The sequence below is a fragment of the Natator depressus genome, chromosome 3 (genome assembly GCF_965152275.1).
Source record: "Natator depressus isolate rNatDep1 chromosome 3, rNatDep2.hap1, whole genome shotgun sequence".
In the NCBI taxonomy this organism is placed as follows: Eukaryota; Metazoa; Chordata; order Testudines; family Cheloniidae; genus Natator; species Natator depressus.
The window spans coordinates 23,220,283-23,239,935 of NC_134236.1; the positions used below are offsets into that span (position 1 = coordinate 23,220,283).

The 19,653-nt window shown below is 40.9% G+C and overlaps 1 protein-coding gene across 5 annotated transcripts in view; it reads left to right on the forward strand.

The window, feature by feature from the left end:
- LDAH (lipid droplet associated hydrolase) overlaps nt 1-19,653 on the forward strand; it is a 173,454-nt gene that overhangs the window by 30,032 nt on the left and 123,769 nt on the right. For 4 of the 5 annotated variants that reach the window (XM_074947530.1, XM_074947529.1, XM_074947526.1 and 1 more), the window contains exon 3: nt 15,384-15,518. The exons of the other annotated variant lie outside the window; for it this stretch is intronic. In XM_074947530.1, coding sequence (XP_074803631.1) covers nt 15,503-15,518 — 16 coding nt within the window. In that variant the 5' untranslated portion in view covers nt 15,384-15,502. The remainder of the gene's footprint in view (nt 1-15,383; nt 15,519-19,653) is intronic. 5 annotated transcript variants of the gene reach the window in all.

Below are 19,653 nucleotides of genomic sequence, written 5' to 3' on the forward strand. Positions count from 1 at the left end.
GTTAGGGACTGGCGAGGGGATTCTCCGCACTGTAGAGTTCAGGACAGTTAGTATTTCTGCTGTGATTAATCTGTTGAGAAGTCATAGATCAGCTGAGGGCAGTGTGGTGAATCTGCTAAGAATTAATCTCTTCTGCTGTGCGGGGATGGATGATACTCTCCAGAAGCAGGGAGGTTCCATGCCAGGTGGGGAGGAGTGGGTCACAAAGGGTCTGGTGGCCCTGGGAGGAGTGTGGCATTTGGAAATAGTTGGTATAGTGGAGCCAAGCTGATGCTAGATCCTAGCACTTGGAGCACCTACAGTGCTTGCCTTAAGAAAAGGAGTACTTGTGGCACCTTAGAGACTAACCAATTTATTTGAGCATGAGCCTTGGCGCTTGTGGTGCAAAGAGCATGCTACCAGACATCTAGCAGGTATGGGGGGGCACAATAGCACTCCAGCATCCCACAGGAAGGCAGTGATTGCTCCAGTTCCACCATCCCTCATGGCTTCTGCCAGAGAAGGTCAGCTTCGGTTTGGTTTCCATCCAGGGCAGTTTTGCTAGTGGATGCTGAACCTAGTACATGACGCACTGTGGGGCACCAGAGAGGTTGAGACCATATTATGCAGCCCCAGTTGCCCCTTAGCAGACTTCCTGATGTTTGTGGACCTTAAGAAAGTTGGGGTAAATTTAGTCCATTGGCTTTAGTGGCTTTGCTGATATCAGAATGTGGCTCTTCTTGTGTACTTTAAACATAAAGTGCCATAACTTGTACTGCGGAGGAGCGAGAGGAAGGGACTGACTGACAACGGGAAAAGAACCCCTACTGTTTTCTGGCAATTTTGATATTTGTACTTAAATGAAACAACCAAAGGGAACAGATGACTCCGCGCAGTTCAGCTTCAAGTTAATGACCAGCGTATTCATGCAGGGAAAATACCTCCCTGTAGAGCAAAATAACTCCCCCCGCCTTCCCACAATTACAAGTTGAGGGAAATAGATAGTTAAGTTATTAAGAACACAGTTCTCTGCCCCTGTGACAGATACCGTACAGGTAGCATCCTGCTGATTCCCATGCTAACTGAGATGCATTGCAAATGACTGAATTTTGCAAACTTATAAATGAAGGGAAACAGACGACAACAACAACAAAAAGCCAGTGTAATTCTTCTTTCTGCCCCCAAGCAGCAACGCTTCATCTTTTATAAATATACATCACTAACATGGTGCATATTAAAGCTGGCTACCTGATAGCTCTCAAAATGTAATTGTGGACGAGGAATCCGCATCGAACGGGTGTGTTTCTAGTGGGGTCCCACAGTGATTCTTGGTCCTGTGCTATTTAACATTTTTATTACTTACCTAAAAAAACCCATAAAATCATCACTGCTAAGTTTGCAGATGACACAAACATTTGGGAGGTGATAAATAATGAAGAGGACAGGTCACTAATTCAGAGCAATCTGGATCACTTGGTAAAATGGGCTCAAGCAAATAATATGCCTTTTAATATGGCTAAATGTTAAATGTATATCTCTAGGAAAAAGGAATGTAGGCCATACTTACAGGATGGGGGACTCTATCCTAGGAAGCAGTGACTCCGAAAAAGATTTGGGGGTCATGGTGGATAATCAGCTGAACATGAGCTCCCAGGTGGATGCTGTGGCCAAAAGAGCTAATGCAATCATAGGATGCATAAACAGAGGAATCTTGAGTAGAATTAGAGAGGTTATTTTACCTCTCTATTTGGCACTGGTGCAATTGCTGCAGGAATACCGTGTCCAGTTCTGGTGTCCACAATTCAATAAGGATGTTGATAACTTGGAGAGGGTTCAGAGAGGAGCTGAATCTATTTAGCTTAACAAAGAGAAGGTTATGGGGAGTCCTGATCACAGCCCGCAAGTCCTTACATTGGGAACAAATATATAATAATGGGCTTTTCAATCTAGCAAAGAAAAGCTATAACATGATCCAAGGGCTGGAAGTTGAGGCTAGACAAATTCAGACTGGAAATAAGGTTTAAATTTTTAACAGTGAAAGTAACTAACCATCGGAACAATTTACCGAAGGTCATGATGGATTCCCAATCAGTGACGATTTTTAAATCAAGATTGGATGTTTTTCTAAAGGATCTGCACTAGAAATTATTTTGGGGGAGTTCTCTCATCTGTGTTATACAGAAGATCAGACTAGATTATAACAATGGTCCCTTCTGGCCTTGGGTTCTATTAATTTCTAGACTTTTTTGAGTCATTAGGAGAGCAGTTCATGATCTTGTACCTATTTTCTGGGCCAATTTATAATATTTTTAATCAAAACAATGTGCTTTCTCTGATCGGCACTTCCACAATACAACTGCAGGTAAACATAACTTGCATAATTATAATGACACAATACTCACTTTGCTGAACCTTATTAAGCTTTGTGATGTGGTGGACAGGTAATGGATTAAGAGACCTGGGTTATGTTTCTACTCATGCTATGGTTTGTGAGGCCTTGGGCAAGTCACTTTACCTCTGTTTCCTCATGAGTAAAGTGGGAATAATTACACTTACCCTCCTATATCAAGTGCTTTGAGATCTACACATGATAAGCACTGTATGGGCTTCAGTGGAAAGACTCCCATTGAGTTCATTGGCTTTTGGATCAGGTCCTAAGAGCGCTAAATATTTGAGTAATACTGTACAATCTGACTGTTGCTGTGCTTTGTTCCAGCTGAGTCATTACACCGGCTTTCACTGCGTTTCAAGAGAAGAAGAAAAAAGTCTTTCATTAAAAATAGACTATGCATATTCCATGCTTTCTTCTTCCTCGGGCAGAGAGAGGCCTATGTCAAATCTGAGTTTGGGATGCTACTTTTGTTTCCTTCCCCAGTGCTGCAGAAATCCTTCTGATGGGGCCCTGGAGGGACTGGGCTTTGTCAAGTTTGAGAGGGCAGGGCAGGGACCGGAAGGGTGAGTGACATCTATGCTTTGCCAGGTTCTCCTGCTACCAAATCAGAGGGATAGACATTTTGCATTGAAAACTTAATGCACTTTCTCCCTCTGCAGTTTGGATCGCCTCCGCCAATGGAGAGGGTCCTTGATTGTGAGGAACCTTTTGGAAGGATAGCTCCCACAGGATTGGCTGGGCAACACAGCAGAGACAGGAGTGGGAAAAGCCCCTTTATTATAATATAAAACGTTAAGAATTTTCGAGCCATCCTTAGCCAGGGAGATGTTTTTAAAATAATGGTATGTTTCTCATCAGGTGGCCCATGAAGCAGAAGGAAAGAAGAAACTACTTGCTGTTAGATCTGGCTGTGGAGGGAATTCAGTTTTGGTGGAATCAACATCTTGCATACATAAGAAGTTTAAAATGTTAGTAACTGCAGCATCAGTATATAATGTAGTTCTTCCTTCCTGGTCACTGCTGCTGGAAGTGCCTGAGCCTGATATAGATCTGAAGTGACATTTAATACTTTGACCTGCTGATCTCTTTAAGTCACAGAAAGTAAACATGTCTTCCACTCTCTGAATCTAATTAACGCATAGGCCAGGCCTCATTCATCCCCTGCTATAAGCCTGTAGGAGTCATGGAGTTATGCCTGGGATAAATCTGACCCGTTATTTTTTTTTAAAATGTTCAAATTGTGAAAAACTGACCAAGCCAAAAATTCAAAGTCAAGGCTGCCAATCTGTTCTTTCCTTCTCCTGTACCTGTGTGTTGCAGTGCTCTCCAGTGAGTATGCTAGTATATATAATGGACAGCCACTCCTTAGTCATTCCTAAAGAAGTAAAACCTCTCAGAATAAATAAACAATAACTTGCATTTTCATCATGTGTTTCCATCTCTCAGTTTTAAGTTTTAGTGCCCATTTCTAGTACCCAGGCTTCATCAGGTCAAAGCACTAATGAGTTCACAAGCACTGATGAGTTTAGGTTTGCAACACTCTCGTGTGATAGGGCAGTATTATCACCCCCATTTTACAGATGGAGAAACTGAGGCACAGAGAAGTTGATTGAGATGAAAAAGATCACTCAGGAAGTCTCTGGCAGAGCCACTAATAGAAACCATCCTTCCCCCAGTCCTTTGCCTGAACCACTGATGTCAGTGGGAGTTTTGACTGAGTTGAGAGTCAGTAAGGAATACAGGTGTGAGTCCGTTATTAGACTTTAGGGAGCAAAGCCTAAGGTATTATCTTTTCTTTAGGACTCAGGAGTGAGAAAGGATGTCAAATTGCCTTTTAACATCTCTGTAAAGTGCCGTGGTCCCTTGAAAGTTTTGAATATACTAAAGGAATCTTCTCTTTTTTTAAGGAATGCAGACAAAATTTTTCTAATTCTCTTCCATTATTAACGTTAGTTCTTCTATGCATATGCTTATTTTATGTCTATAAAGTGGTTTATACTGAAACTATCAAAAACACACACACTTTCCAGTTTTTGTCATTCAGGCCCTTGGTACAAGGTTGGGAGACCTTCAGTTTACATTTGAAAACTTTTAAGTTCAAAGATGCAAAAAAATTAATTGCTTTCTCCCCCACCTCCACTTAACCATGAATTCCACACGAGTGGTGGATAAAATCATAGAACCACTTGGTATGCAATGTATCATATTCAAATAATACTGTGAGTAGATTGGTTTTTTTAATGTTTTTTAGCCATAACTTCATTGCCTTATATTTCTCTCAATTGAATTGCATAATAGTTTGTCTGCCCATTTGTAGTCTGTCCAACTCCATTTGGATTTCTATTGCCATCTTTCCTTGTATTGGCTGCTACCAGTTTTGTTTCATTGGGTTATTTTTTTTCAACTTGCTCCATACACTTTATTACAAATTATTGATATACTGTATAACCAGATTCTGCCCAATATTAATTTTTGTGCCATTTGTGAGTCTCTTTTCTTCATTTCATACCTTTCATTCCCAAGAAGATTGATTTCCCCTTAGATTTGATTCTGCCACTGGCAACGCTCCCATTGGCCTAGGACCCAACCAAGTTTGGGAAGACTGTCATTGGCCTCAGTGGATTTTGGATCAGGCCGTTTGAAAGGAGTAGAATCTAGCCACATCCTAAGTAACACCCTACATCACATTTACTGGCCTCCTAATTTATCTTTTGTGTGATTATATTATTTTAAAAAACAAACAGATAAATCAAACTGAGTTCTAGCTTTTGAAGTCAGTTCCTGTGCTTTTTGGTCAAGGACTAGTAAACCTAGAAAAGATTATTTGGAAATGTTTAAAGGGCATTCACAATTAGCCATTTGGAATATTTTTCCAGAATGCTACAGTAGAACCTCAGAGTCACGAACACCAGAGTTACGAAGTGACCAGTCAACCACACACATCATTTGGAACCGGAAGTGCAATCAGGCAGCAGCAGAAACCAAAAAAAAAAAAAAAGCAAATACAGTACTGTGTTAAATGTAAACTACTTAAAAATTAAGGGAAAGCAGCATTTTTCCTCTGTATAGTAAAGCTTCAAAGCTGTATTAAGTCAATATTCAGTTGTAAACTTTGGAAAGAACAACCATAATGTTTTGTTCAGAATTACAAACATCTCAGAGTTACGAATAACTTCCATTCCTGAAGTGTTTGTAACTGAGGTTCTACTGTATAAGGAAGATAAATTTCATAAGATCATGGGCTGATCATTGTCCTTCAGAGAATAAAATAGAAAAGTAATTGGATTACCTTAAACAGACCTCAATACAGGTTGACTAATATTTATTTTGTATATATTTTTTATCGAATATCTGGGTTGTTTTGTTGGTTTTTTTGGGTTATGTGTTCTTTTTCTCTTTCATTATCTTTGTATATTATCTGACGCAAAAAGTAATGCAGAAACTAATATTAAAAATACCGTGGTCATTCAGCAGGGTGCTTTGCTTATTTGAAAACAAGACTTGAATTTGACATGGTTTTAGATTTCAAGTTCATTAATTTCAAGGAAAAAAAAGTTTACACTAGGATTTATTAAACCTATTTTCCCCTTATTCTTGTGTCCATAAAAGAGCATTCGTCCTGGGCCAGGTCTTCAGCTGTTATAAATCAGTGTAGCTCCATATTGAATGTTGCATTTACACCTCATGAGGATCTGGTCCTATATCTTTTTACTTAAAATACATAGTACTATTTAGTGTCACCATCTGACTTTTGAGTGTTTACATATTAAGTCATTCAGTGGCCCTTTTTGACATTGTCGTTTCTGCAGTCTTGCTTAACAAACCTTTTGCTGTACCAAGAAACATAATTAAAGGTTATAAATTGTTTATTTGCTCTGGAGGGAAAAGGAAAAAAAGTTGTTAAAGCTTAACCCATGTGAAGTTGTGGGGACCACCTTAAGAGACTACTGCATCCTGCTAAACTTTTATGCTGTCTGTTTGTCAATCTGATAGGTTCCTCTTAACTTTTTTCTGCCTCTAATAAATATGAATTAGGAATATTGCAAAAGTTTCATAGGGAATCAATTTATTAATAAATTTACATCCCATGACCTGCCATGTTTATGTACATTTAAAATCTGGGTGAATTGGAGATAATTATTGAAATATGACATTGCACTTGATAAATGTAATGCACCTCTGCAGTACTGCTTACTAATGTCTATGTCCAGAGGCACATCTGGGATTTCAAACTTTAATTATCTGTAGCCTAAACTGGCATATTCTCTTACTCATACATGGAAAATGAGGATGCGCTGTCATGTTGTGATTTCTAGCCCCTCAGTCCGTGGAATTGATTCATGGGCACAATTGGCTAGCTGGTTAGGTTCAGGCATGTTAGTTAGGCTGGCAATGAGATCTCTCACAGGACGGTACAGACCTGATTCATCCTACAGATGGCATTTAAAAATGTAGGGTGACCAGGTGTCCGGTTTTTGACAGGAACATCCGCTTGAAAAGGGATAATGGTGGCTCCGGTCAGCACCGCTGACCAGGCCACTGACCGTCAAGTTGACGGCACCGCACAGTGGGGCTGGCAGGCTTCCTGCTAGCTTCCGTGCCATGCAGCTGCCGGGAAGCTGCCGGCATGTCCCTCCTCTGGCTCCTATGCATAGGGGCAGCCAGGGGGCTCCTCAGCGCTGCCCCTGCCCCAAGTGGCACCCCTGCAGCTCCCATTGGCCGGGAACTGTGGCCAGTGGGACCTGTCAGGGGTGGCACCTGTGGACAGGGCAGCGGGCAGAGTCACCTGGCTGCACCTCTGTGTAGGAGCTGGAGGGGGGACATATCACTGCTTCTCAGAGCTGCTTGAGGTAAGCGCCGACAGGAGCCTGCACTCCTGACCCCCTCCTGGGCCCCAACCCCTGCCCCAGTCCTGATCCCCCTCCCGCCCACTGAATCCCTCAGTCCCTGCCCCGAGCACCCTCCTGCACCTCAAGTCCCTCATCCCGAGCCCACACCCCCAGGTGGAGCCCTCATTTGCCCCTCGGTGCCCCAATCCCCTGCCCCAGCCCTGATCCCCCTCCCACCCTCTGAATCCCTCAGTCCCAGCCCAGAGCACCCTCCTACACCCCAAACCCCTCATCCCCAGCCCCACTCCAGAGCCCGCACCCCCAACCGGAGCCCTCATTTCCCCCCCCCACACACACTCCTATCCCCTGCCCCAGCCCTGATCCTCCTCCTGTCCTCCGAACCCCTCGCCCCCAGCCAGAGCCCTCACCCCAGCCCTCTGAGCCAGCCCAGTGAAAATGAGCGAGTGAGTGAGGGTGGGAAAAGCGAGCAATAGAGGGAAGGAGGCTGGAGTGAGTGGGGGCGGGGCCTCAGAGAAGGGGCGGGGCATGGGTGGGGTCTTGGAGGAGGGGCAGGACAGGGGTGTTTGGTTTTGTGCAAGTAGAAAGTTGGAAACCCTAAGACTGCCCATTGTTCTTTGATTACTTTGCCATGTGGGTTCCACATGCCTCTTCACACACAAAATAGCCTGATTCTTATAGCTATTTGGGCACAAATTCAATATGTTACGGGTTCAGGAGGGGAAGAAGCGGGGCTTGGGGAAACTCAGGGACATAATAAGCTGTTTACAACAGGTGCTTCACAGAATCCTTCTGAGTTTTCCACTAGTCTGTAAATGTGGACAAGTGACTATAAGTGCAAAATGCAGATTAGGTCCTCTGTTTATATAATGGGGGCAAAAACTATAAGGTGCTCTTCAGCCGAGTTCATAGCGCTGTAGTTATGATGTGTCAAAGTGAAGCCCGCTTTATGTGTTTCTGCTTAAGATACTTGCAGTTGCCTGCACTTTGGCTATGTTTAAGGGAAAGAATAAAGGAGAGATATCATCGTGCCCTTGAATGTGCACACAAGTAAGAAATGAAAGTTAAGTGACAGGAGCTAATTATGATGATCATTTGTATAACTTTAATATACATTCGATATATCTTATTTGGAAATCCTTTGCCCAGCATGTCACGGAAACCTATGTTTCCCTTTAAGACCTGATCTTCAGTTTGTTTGATGTGTGTGTGTGTGTGTCAGCCTCCTTAAGCCTTTCCCATGCGTGAGAACATCATTGTGTTCTGTATATGCTCCATTTAAATCTGTCTGACATCTATGTGGGCTGCTTTCCATGCATGAACATGGGCGAGTTACATCTCTGCCTTCCTTGGTAGCTGGACTGCAGCCAAGGGCAGATTAAGTTTCTGTGAGCAAGAAACTTGTCGTTGTGATTCCTCAAGTCAGAATTGGGAGCCATGGCAGCCCTGGAAGGGGGCAACTGGAATCCATGCGACAGAAATGAAATCTGTGGGGTCCTGCTGTGCACCTCGGATTTAAACTTTCATTTATGGTTGCTCATTTCAAAATACCGTTCAGCATTTTGATTTTGTCGAAACAAATTATCACGTGACGCAAAAGTTCTGAGTTCTGAAACTGGAATGTTTCTAAAATTAAATCTCTGGCAATTGTTGATTATATCTAGCAGTTCTAAAGCTCTTTGTGAATCCCCTGCTGCCTGTGTTTCTCCCTTCATTTATTCAGAGAGCTTCTCTCATTCTCTGTGCTCTCTCTTCACAGTTCCTTACTACCCCGTGGGTCAGATTGAGACCTCATGTGTCTATAGGAATCTCCTAACTGAATTGGACCAGTGGTCTGGCTACCTCAGTGTCCTGTCTCCAACAGTGGCCAATACCAGCTGCTTAAGAAAAAGGTGAAAGAAACCTTATAGCTGGCAGTGATGGAATAACCTGCTGGGACAGGGTGCTAGCATAGCACCGTTGGCACTGAGCATGCTGCAGCACAAAGAAAGTTGCGGGTTCAGCTGGGAGCAAGTAACCAGTTTCTGTTGGAGGGGGGGAGGCGGATGACTGTCACCTGGATTGTAATTGCTGGGCTAATGAGACATTTGGCTCAGTAGCTAGGTGGTTTTATTTATTTATATATACACACACACACACACACACACACACACACACACACACACACACACACACACACACACACACACACACACACACACACACACACACTTGGGAGGAACAGGAAGTTATGGGGAGCTCAGAGGATGAGCTGCTGGAGGAGAGAGAGGGCTGTGTGTAAGTCTCCTCCTGCTGTATATTTGTGTCACGTTCTGTTTTGCTTGGGAACTGAAGAATAAATGTACACGTGGTGAAAATTTCTTTCCTAACTTCCATAAATTAGAGGGTGGCTTATGCCTTGATGCAGAGGTATTTATATCCCTTCCAAAACTGTTTGAGTTGTTTTGTTCCGTTTTTTTTACTCTGTGCTCCCTCTGGAGTAGTCAGGTTTCCCTAGGTTGGGAAACATGGCTGTGAAGCGAGATGTGTTCCTGAGTTACCCCTTTTTTGGTGGGAACTGGATTTTGCGGTATGTGGGCTTGTCTATACGAATGCCTAGTTCTTGGCAAATGGGTGTAAATCGACCCCTCGCTAGCGTGTCACACACTAAGTGTCTGTGTGGACCCTGCTGCCGTGCGCTTTAATCTGTTCCTGTTTCAAAGGCAAGCCCTCTGTGTGCTGTTTTTGTGTCATGTCCCTACTGCTATATTTAATGGTACACTCATTTTTTTACAAACGTAAACATTTCACTTTTATATTTATTGGTACCATGATTTTGAGGATGTTGTGAGTCCTGCAGTAAATCTGGGGATTATTTCAAAGTATGCAGAGCTATCTGCTACCACTGTTTTCCTGACTAAAGTTCAGGCTACATATTAAAAAAAAATTGCAGAAAAATTCAAAATGATTGAGTCTTGTAAGCCGAAAAGCTACCTGTCTTTGCTGCACCAGGTGCAGGGGATACGGTGATTTTAAAATGAACATTATTATTTACTTATATTTTAAGCACAAAAACTTCAACCACGTAATTAACTTGGATGATGATACTATATCCAGTTCCATACTTACTTACTATATATATAGCTTGTTCTTTTGAAAGTGTGTGTGCGCGTGCATGTGTGTTTGAAAAAAACCTGCAGTTTGCCTCTGTGTAGCTTTCTAGAGGAAATGTCAAGTTGTGTGGCAGCATTGCTGTTGTTTATCAATGAAACATTGGGGCAGAACTCCAGCTGGTGTAAATTGTTATACCTCACAGCTACGTACCTTCATGGGGAGAAAATACCGGATACCAAAGGGCTCTTTAATCTGGCGGAGAATGGCATAACAAGAACTCATGTCTGAAAGTTAAAGCCAGACAAATTTAAATTAAAAATAAAGCACACATTTCTAACAACGCGAGTGATTAACAATTGGAACAAATTACCAAGGACTTGATGGATTCTCCAACTCTTGAGATCTTTAAATCAAGATTGGATGTGTGTCTGGATGATACGCTTTAGCCATGCAAAAGTTTATTGAGTTAAATGCAAGTGTAAATGAGTGGAATTCTCTGGTCTGTTTTATTCAGAAGGTCAGATTAGATGATCGAATAGTTCCTTCTGGCCATAAATCCTGTGAAACTGTGAGTTTATTACCATTCACCCAGCTTTTGTGCCATCTGCAGACTTTATCAATGGTTTTGTTTTCTTCCAGGTCACTAATAAAAATGTTCAATAGCGCAGGACCAAGAACTCATCCCTGCAGGACCCCACTGGAAACACCCATTAGATGATGATTCCCCATTTTCGATTACATTCTGAGATCTATCAGTTAGCCAGCTCTTTATTCATTTAATGTGTGTCAGTTTTATGTCATTCTATTTATTAATCAAAATGCCATGCTGTACCCAATCAAACACCTTACGGAAGTCTAAGTATTCCCATGAACAGGGTTACCTTTATCAATCAAACTTGTAGTCTAATCCAAGAAAACAAAATCAAAATATTTGTTTCTGTTGTGTTCACTCCTTATCAATAATTGATTTGATATTTTTGAAAATATAAAAACCATAACAAAGAAAGCACAGTTGGGGACATCTGCTTAATATGTACTTCTTCGTATTGATTAATCTTTGGAACTTGAAACTGTTACCATACATGAATGATTCAGTTGCCCTGAGGTGGCTGAGAAATGATGTGTTGCTCAAATAAACTTGAGTACCCTGCAAAGGGTGAAAGTTGATACAGCATATTGCATTCACTCAAGGTTTCCATTTTTCAACAGTTACTTGCTGAGATAAAGAAATCGAGATATGCTGCATGGTTTTTGTTTTGATGCTATTGGGAAATCTGTAGAATGGACAAATGAGCAGTAGTGCATTGCTCCAGGGGCATTTACCATTGTGATAAACTTGGCAGTTCATCCCACAAGGTAGATACAATTTAAATTGTTTAATTAGATAATATTTTTGTTGCAACAGAAGAGCTCCTAAAACTACGCATTTTGGTCACAAACCAATGCACAGACTAAAACCCATTGTCTTTCATTGATATGATACTCCTGCCTAGGAAACATTTGTTACCTTGTAATTGTAATGCATGGAAATGCTTTGCTTAGATTCCCTTTGCACTAAAAACAACAACCCACCCCCTGGTCCTTAAGAAACCCTCCTTTATTGACAGACACCTTTTGTGTCTTTCAGACTGACCATGTAAAGCTGCTGAACATTATGCTGGCGTGTAGAAATGCAATAGGTAGTAAACTCCACTGGGCTTGGGGATTGCAAATGTTACCCTCAACTGGATGCTTAAATTTGTCTACAGCGCAGCTGGGAGTGTGCTTCCCAGTGTGGGTAGACAGACACATGTTAGCTCTGCTTGAGCTAGCACGCTAAATATAACTGTGTAGCTGGGGTATCATAGGTGGCAGCTGAGGCTAGCCATCTGAGTACAAGCACACCCGTACCCCCTGGTTGTGCCCTTGAGCAGCTAGCTCAAGTTACTGCATACCCTACCCCAGTTATACTGCTGTATTCAAGCATGCTAGCTTGAGTAGAGCTAGTGTGTCTCTATCTACCCATGCTCAGATTGTAGACATACCCTGTGTGTGTCCCAGCTGCATTGTAGACATACCCTGAGAAGCTTCCATTTTGCACTTCTAAGGCTTCGGCTTCGTGGCTTTTCGATGGTGGGCGAGGTGATATACTCTGCTGTCAGTTACACAGCTGCAAATCTGGAGTAACTCCATTGGAACTGAAAGCTCAATAAACAATTTGTTTATAACTATTGTTCAGTTCGCTATGGAATTTCTCTACACTGCTTTTTGTTGGTTAAAACCTTGACATGCTATTGATTTCTCATATTAAGAAGGTCACTTTGTGGCAACGGTTCTCATTTCTACCCTTTCAAGACATTTTTAAGTATGAGTAGCTGTTTTAATAATTGACTGCACAGTATTTCTTTTATCCTAAGCAGGTGCTTATAATGAGGGTTCGGCATGGGGCGCAGTTGCCTGCTTTTTATGGATCTTATTTCTCTTCCCTGTCTAAAATAAACTTCAGGTAGCAACTCCATTTATCAGAGGATAGAAATCTCCTTTGTCTCAGAAAGGCATTAGTCACAGGTGCCGTGAGCTATATAGAGGATTTAACACAAAGCCTGACAAGTACCCTATAAACACTTCAAACTTTCACTATTCTTCAGCGGGTGACTGAAGCATGAGAATACTTTCATACTAGCTGCCCTAGTTGATGATGGGAGAGAATGTGTAAAAGCTCTGGACATTGTCAGATTTTTTTTTTCTCTTTGGTTGCTTTTGAGTTAATAAAGAAAATAGAAACTGGTTGAAAATGGATATTGGAAGCATTCAGAGAGGAAAATATCTGCTTTGAGGTTAACTGGATTCCTTGACCATAAAACACCTTAATGCATTGTATTTCAGAGTTGAAGTATAATGCAGGAACATTTCTCAGTGACCAGATACACTATATCTTTGGGTAGCTACTTTCATCTTCCATCTTGCTGAAAGACAGGCTTCCTTTTTTGTAACGTGAGTTCAAGATGTTTGTCAAGTGGTGCCTAGAGTCCTTTTCAATATCTTTCTACCTCTCTACATGAAGCATTTTTAAGGAGTTCTGTATAATTAAAGCATTTTTGTGGTATATATTTTTGCATCTGTTTTTATTTTCTCATAAATAATTGTTTCATCAAAAATCCAATTTTTTTTGTTTTATTTGACACGTACAATATAGCTCAGTTGTATAGAATCTAGACATTGAGAAATGGACACATTTTTAACTTTTCCTAATTAATTTTTCCCAGGTGCTAATATAAACCTTGTAGTGCTCCTTTGATTATATACACAATATTTTTATCTGTTTGCATTGTAATTTTGCTAATGAACACAATGGGCTTGGAATACAGAAAATAGTGTTGAGGGAAGTCTGGTTAGATCTGTACAGTTTAGTAACAATACACTTATTTTTAGAATTGTACTTCTATTAAACCTCAAACAGTCAGGCCTAGCACAAGCAATTAGCTTATAGATAAGTGAAGAAGAAAGTGCACATTCAACATATTTTCTAGAGAACACCTCTTTGCAGGGCACTGTATTTACTGTATAATACCTGAAGAATAAAAGGGCTAAAGTGAGAGATTTAAAATAAATGAAAATATGCAGCACAGAAAGAGAAGGAGGTGGAATAAACTTAGATGTGATCTACACACAATTTTTGTACCTGTATAACTATTTTGCTTAGGGGTGTGGGTATTTTTATCAGAATAATTGGCACAACCCTTAGTGTGGACACCGTTATGCTGATATAAAGGAGCCATATACCAGGATTATTTCCCTTCTGGCGCCTTTATACTAGCATGACTGCATCTACGAAAATAGTGCTGTACTGGTATAACTGTACTGGTATAGTTACTGCTGTACAATTTTTGTGTGCAGAGGAGCTCCAAGTGGTGTTCTATGATAGCATCCACACTTTAAGTGCTACTGAAGGAAGATTTGCTGATATACACTTAATGTAATGGTGTACTCTGCGCCTTTTTAATGGGCCATATTCTGAATTCCTCAGTCAGTTTCCAAAGTCTGGGAGTTTAGCCTGAGAAATGGAATTAGTGAATGTTGAGTATGGGTTTCATGATATATCCCTAAAAACAATAAATATTATGAATGGAATTTTCAAAGGCACCTCAGGGAGTTAGGCATCTAAATCACATTCAGTGTCAATGGGAGTTAGTCTCTTGGAGTATTTGAAAATACTAGCCTGTATTTTTTAAATAAATATTGGTGATAATTAAAAAAAATATATTACGGTGCTTCATCTTGAAATATTCTTGAAAGCTGCTTCTAATTTGTAGGCATTGTGGTGCTGCATTGCCATCGTCATGCAGCTACATTCATCCAAATAGCATAACCCTTCGTGTGAAATGATTATGTTAATATAACACGAAGGTTGCAAAATTAATCACTGAAAAGGCAGGAAATACCAGAGTTGAGATTGCATGCACAACAGATTTCATTCAATCTAATGAGCTGCCAGTGTGGACATGGTAGAAAAATTTCTCATTCTTTTGCTGGACCAAGCAATACCTTCGCATTCCCAATGTGACACAAATCAGCTTTTGAAGAGATAAAGGAATATTATGAAGTTTCAGAGAATGGAGTAGCAGAACCTCTAGTATTTACATCAGTGTGATATGGAGAAATCCTTGTGATATTTTCATTCTGCACTCATCAGTGGGTTTCCCCAGAGCTAACTTTATATTGTCATTTATATTTGTTAATACATAAGGTAGGTATAATTTATATGAGTTTTCAGACACAGTTAACAGAAATCAAGAGGACGGACAGGGAAAGCAGCTTGACCTTCAATGGAAAAAGAGTTATTGCTTTCCATTTGGGTAGCAGTGCACTTTTCACTGTGATTACTCTCAGCTTGTCAAGATACACAGTACCCAGGGTCAGTAGAATTGAAGCAGTTTGATACTGTAGTGAAAAAAGGTGTACATAAATGTAAAAATATCAGAGGTATGAGACATAAGAAGACACAACAAATGTTTGTTTCATACAGAACTGTGTTGTAGTTTGTCAGTTGTTGAAAGATCAACATGAACACACTTGTGTGTTTCTCTTGTCAGGTAATCCAGGACTGGCAGGCTATTACAGGACCTTCATACGGGCATTATACCATGGACTAAATGGGCAATATCCAGTTTGGGTTGTGAGCCATGCTGGGCACTGCAAGCCCCCTAGTGGCATGGGAATGACAGAAGGTACTGTACTGTAATTTGTAATATACACAAATTTTACCATAGCAATGATTTGTCCTGCAAAACCTATGTTTATTAATAATATCACTTAACACTTCCATGGTACTATTCATCTTTGGAATGCCCTCAGACGTTCCCTCAGAACAACCTTGTGAGGGAGAAAGTACTGTGAGTGTTCTTATTATCATCTCTAGGCTCCTCTACATGAGAGAGTTGCTGTGGGTTCACTGGAACTGATTTTAACTGACTTTTAGCAGATTTATTTTGGTTTAGCATAAATCAATTAGGGATAGATTTAAGGTAATTGGAAATATTTTGGTCTTAAACCAAAATTAAAATGTCTATATGTTGATTTGCACCGGTGTAACTAGATTTATCTTAAAACTGTTTTTAAATAGATCAGTGCAACTTCTGTGTGTAGACAAGACCTTTGTCTTATAGATGGAGGGAGGGGCCAGGGAGAAGGAGCACAGTGACACAGTCCAAAGCCATGGAAGTAGTATGGCCATATCCAAAACCCAGGACAAGGGTTCCTGGCTTCCAAGCCTACACCCTGACCATTAAGTGGTACTTCTCTGGTCTTAAATTACTTTCTTAACTCTTAGACAAACCTGAGCATTTGCTCTTTGCATTTACACCTACACGAAGCAGTTTTCAGGATAACGGGGGCTTAAGAGCAGAAATGTTTAAGGTCACTTTCCTTACCATAGCATTTGCACCTGAGCTTTTGAGCCTTAGTATAAGGTTGAAAGTGAAAACTGAAATCTAATGGTGTTTTTGTCAAATTGCTACAAATCATTCTGGTCAAATGTCAAACTCTGAGGCAAACATTAACACTTTGGCCATGGGAGATGAGAAGTCCCCATGCTTCCAACTACTAGCCATACCATAATATATGTTAGGATCTGCACTTGCTGGTAAGTCTGCAGCACCATGGAGTTAATAAAAGCATAGAAAACTGTTGAGGGACAGCTACAGAAAAAAATTAATGAAACGATGCAAGGCTTTGGTGTAACTTTTTGTTTATTTTATTAGGAGCAGGAAGTTGAAGTCCTGTCAGTGTGAATTTAGAATTTATTTAAAAATATTCCTCAGGCAGCTTTTCAAACTAGTCTTCTAGGAAATCCAAAAATTTTAATAATTTTTAAAAATTTAGTATTACTAAACTGATTTCTTGAGTAGGGCAGCAAGCTACACTCTGTGATAACACGTTAAGAATTCAGTTAATTTCTTATTAACCCATGGGAAAATGCTAAACAGCTAGAAGTCCTCGAGTTATATCTCATTATCATAATAATAAATTGAGCGCAATTAGGGGAACAGATGTTGGTCAGTGTTGGGAGAAAGGAGGAGAAGAGGAAATAACAAAAAAGTAAATTTTGAGTTATTAGAAGCTGATCCCCTTTCCTGCATATGTTTATTGCAACAAATGCAATGAACAAAAGCATGAATTAATTGCAAATGCTTTATCTGAAAACTGCAAACTAAAGCCTCAAAAGATGGAATAAGAAAAGAGGAAACCAGAATGAATCTCTAAAAAAATTATTTGTGAAGTGTATCTATGAGGTGCTGCAGTGTGAATAACCCACCAAAGTGCCTTAAAGAGTCAGCACAAGGAAAATGCAGTCAGATCACACCTGCAAGTGTATAGTGCAAAAATATAAAACACTCATGTTACACAGTACACTCATGTTACACAATACAGTTGAAAACTGAGGGAGGTGGGAAACCTCAGAAGAATGAAGTTTCCTATTCATTTGTCAGGATGCAAAAAAAAAAAAAGAAAAAAGTGTCTTCGCTGCTATGTAACACACATCTGCAAACACATTCCTCTCTCAACACTAGGATATGGGTGACTTTTCCAGTTGATACTGAGTTTGACTTAAACATCCCTGCTATTTCTTCATTGTCTTCATTCAGTTTGCAGAAAACAATATTTTATATTAAGTTTTCTCTTCTCCAAAGGGGTCTAAAAGCCCATTACAAATTATGGGGCAAATCCTGACTTTCCATGTAAGGCTCAAGTAGCAAGGTGCCTTGTTTGGCCCAAGGGAATGGAAGGCTCTCCGTAGACTGTGGGTCAAAGTGGCTGCAGTCGCTTATATAGTGTCTAAATCTTCTCTGCCCCTCACAAAGAGGTTTGGCTGGTGGGTAAAGGTGATGGACCCATTTTCTATGACCCTCCACCTCTCATGCCTCCTATGTCAGCCCCCAACATACATCCTGCAGCATTCTGGATAATAAAACCCCTGTGGAACACAAATCTGTAGGCACGGGGGAAAGGATCCTGCTCTCTGTTGCTCGTACTTATTGGGCCCTGAGTTTCTGGAGAGTGAAGTGCTAGAAACAGAATTTGAGGCTATGTGAATGCTGCAGGAGGATGGAAACCAGGTGGATAACTGGCACACTGCACAACAATGGAGGAAAAGGAGAGTTTGCCAAGAATACTGAGGCTCAGATGTTTTTCTTCCATGGACTCTTTCACGTCCCCAATAAGCACCAACATCCTGTGGTTTTAAGGTCTCATTTGAAAGACCCACACAAAGAATTACAGGAAACCCAATTTTAATAGTTGGGAAGGTTGAAGGGATAAACTGATTATGCTAGTAATTAAACCTATGATTCCAGAGTCTTTCAAATCTGAGCCTTAGGGCAGTAAAAAAAATATGTTCTTTCCAAAACCTCACTCATCCTCAGAAGAAAGGAGGCTCCATCCCCTTGTTGTTCCATGAGCCTTCGCCTTTTACATGTAGAGAACAAAGTCTACCAGAGTATTTGTTGCCTTAGCGGAAAGAGATTGTGGTCAGGCTGTATCCTCTTAAAGAATCTCAGAAAGGACCTAAGGCTGTATTTTGCTCTGTCGTCAGCTGTCTAATCTTTCTCCCCTTCATGGGGCAAGGCCCCATTCCACAAGAGTGGAAGCAACATCTATGATATTGCTTCAAGAAGTTCATCTACTTGATATCTTACATGTTTGTAAGACTTTATGCTTTGGTGTAAGATTCCTCCGCTGATGTATCCGTTGGAATGGTGGTCCTTCATTCAGCTCTGCCGCTTGTGTCCTCACACCCTCCTCCTACTTGAGCACTGCTTGTTGGTCACCCACAGGGACCAGTACTTGAAGAAGAAGAGACCTTATAGCAACTGAAGGTTCTTTGAGACGTGTGGTCCTTGTCTGTGTTCTGCTATCTATCCTCCTTCCCCTCTGCTTTGGACCATCTTTTGGTTCGTGACCGAGAAGAGACTGAAGAGGCTTTCAGTCTGCCCCTTCCTGTATCTCCTAGGTTGGAGGCACAAGGTGAGTGAGGACGCATATGCGGACCACTGGACACTGCTTTCAAAATTCTGTGGCTCCTGGCATGTAGAGCGCCTGCATATGCCCAATGGAATACAGATGGGGGGGCCACACATCTCGAAGAACCTCCGGTTACTATAAGGCAAGTAACTTTCTCTTCCCTTCTGTAAGTTTCATTCTCTGTGTTTGTTTTCCTAATAGTCTAAGGAGAGCCGAGGGATGCACTAGTATTCTGTACTTTTGAATAAGAGACAACCAAAATTGTTGTTAGCAGTGCATGTTGCTTAGCAATTTGATTGTGAATGGGATGTTAAATAACCCACCATTTGCTGCTGCGGCTTCATGTAAAGAAGTAATCATATGGCATCTGGTAAAGGAATTTTCTCCTGTCATCCTTGCCTCCTGATATGGATTGAAGCAAAGGGGCTTAGCACTCACCAATTTGCATGTTGCCCCCTATTTGGAGGTAGATATGTTGAGTTTTGACTGATTTAAGTTATATGTTTCTGAACGTTGAGTTTATCAGCAGTTCAGTATTATAATTCTACTTTTAGCAACCAGCTGTGCATAAATTATTCATAATTTTGACCTTCACTTAGCCAAAAATCAGTCTTGCCCCTTAGTCAAAAAGAGTGGCTCATCTTCCGGCTCAACTGTTATAAAAATCCTTGTAGGCTGAACACTGCTGTGATTGTTCACTATATATAACACCTGATGCTGACGTGTTTAAAATTGCAAAAAGGAGAGCAGCTTATGAGCACTTTCTTGGACACTCTGTTTAAAAATCAACATAATCTATATATGCTGTATAAACGTTTGCAGAATCTTAAAGGTGTTGCTTTT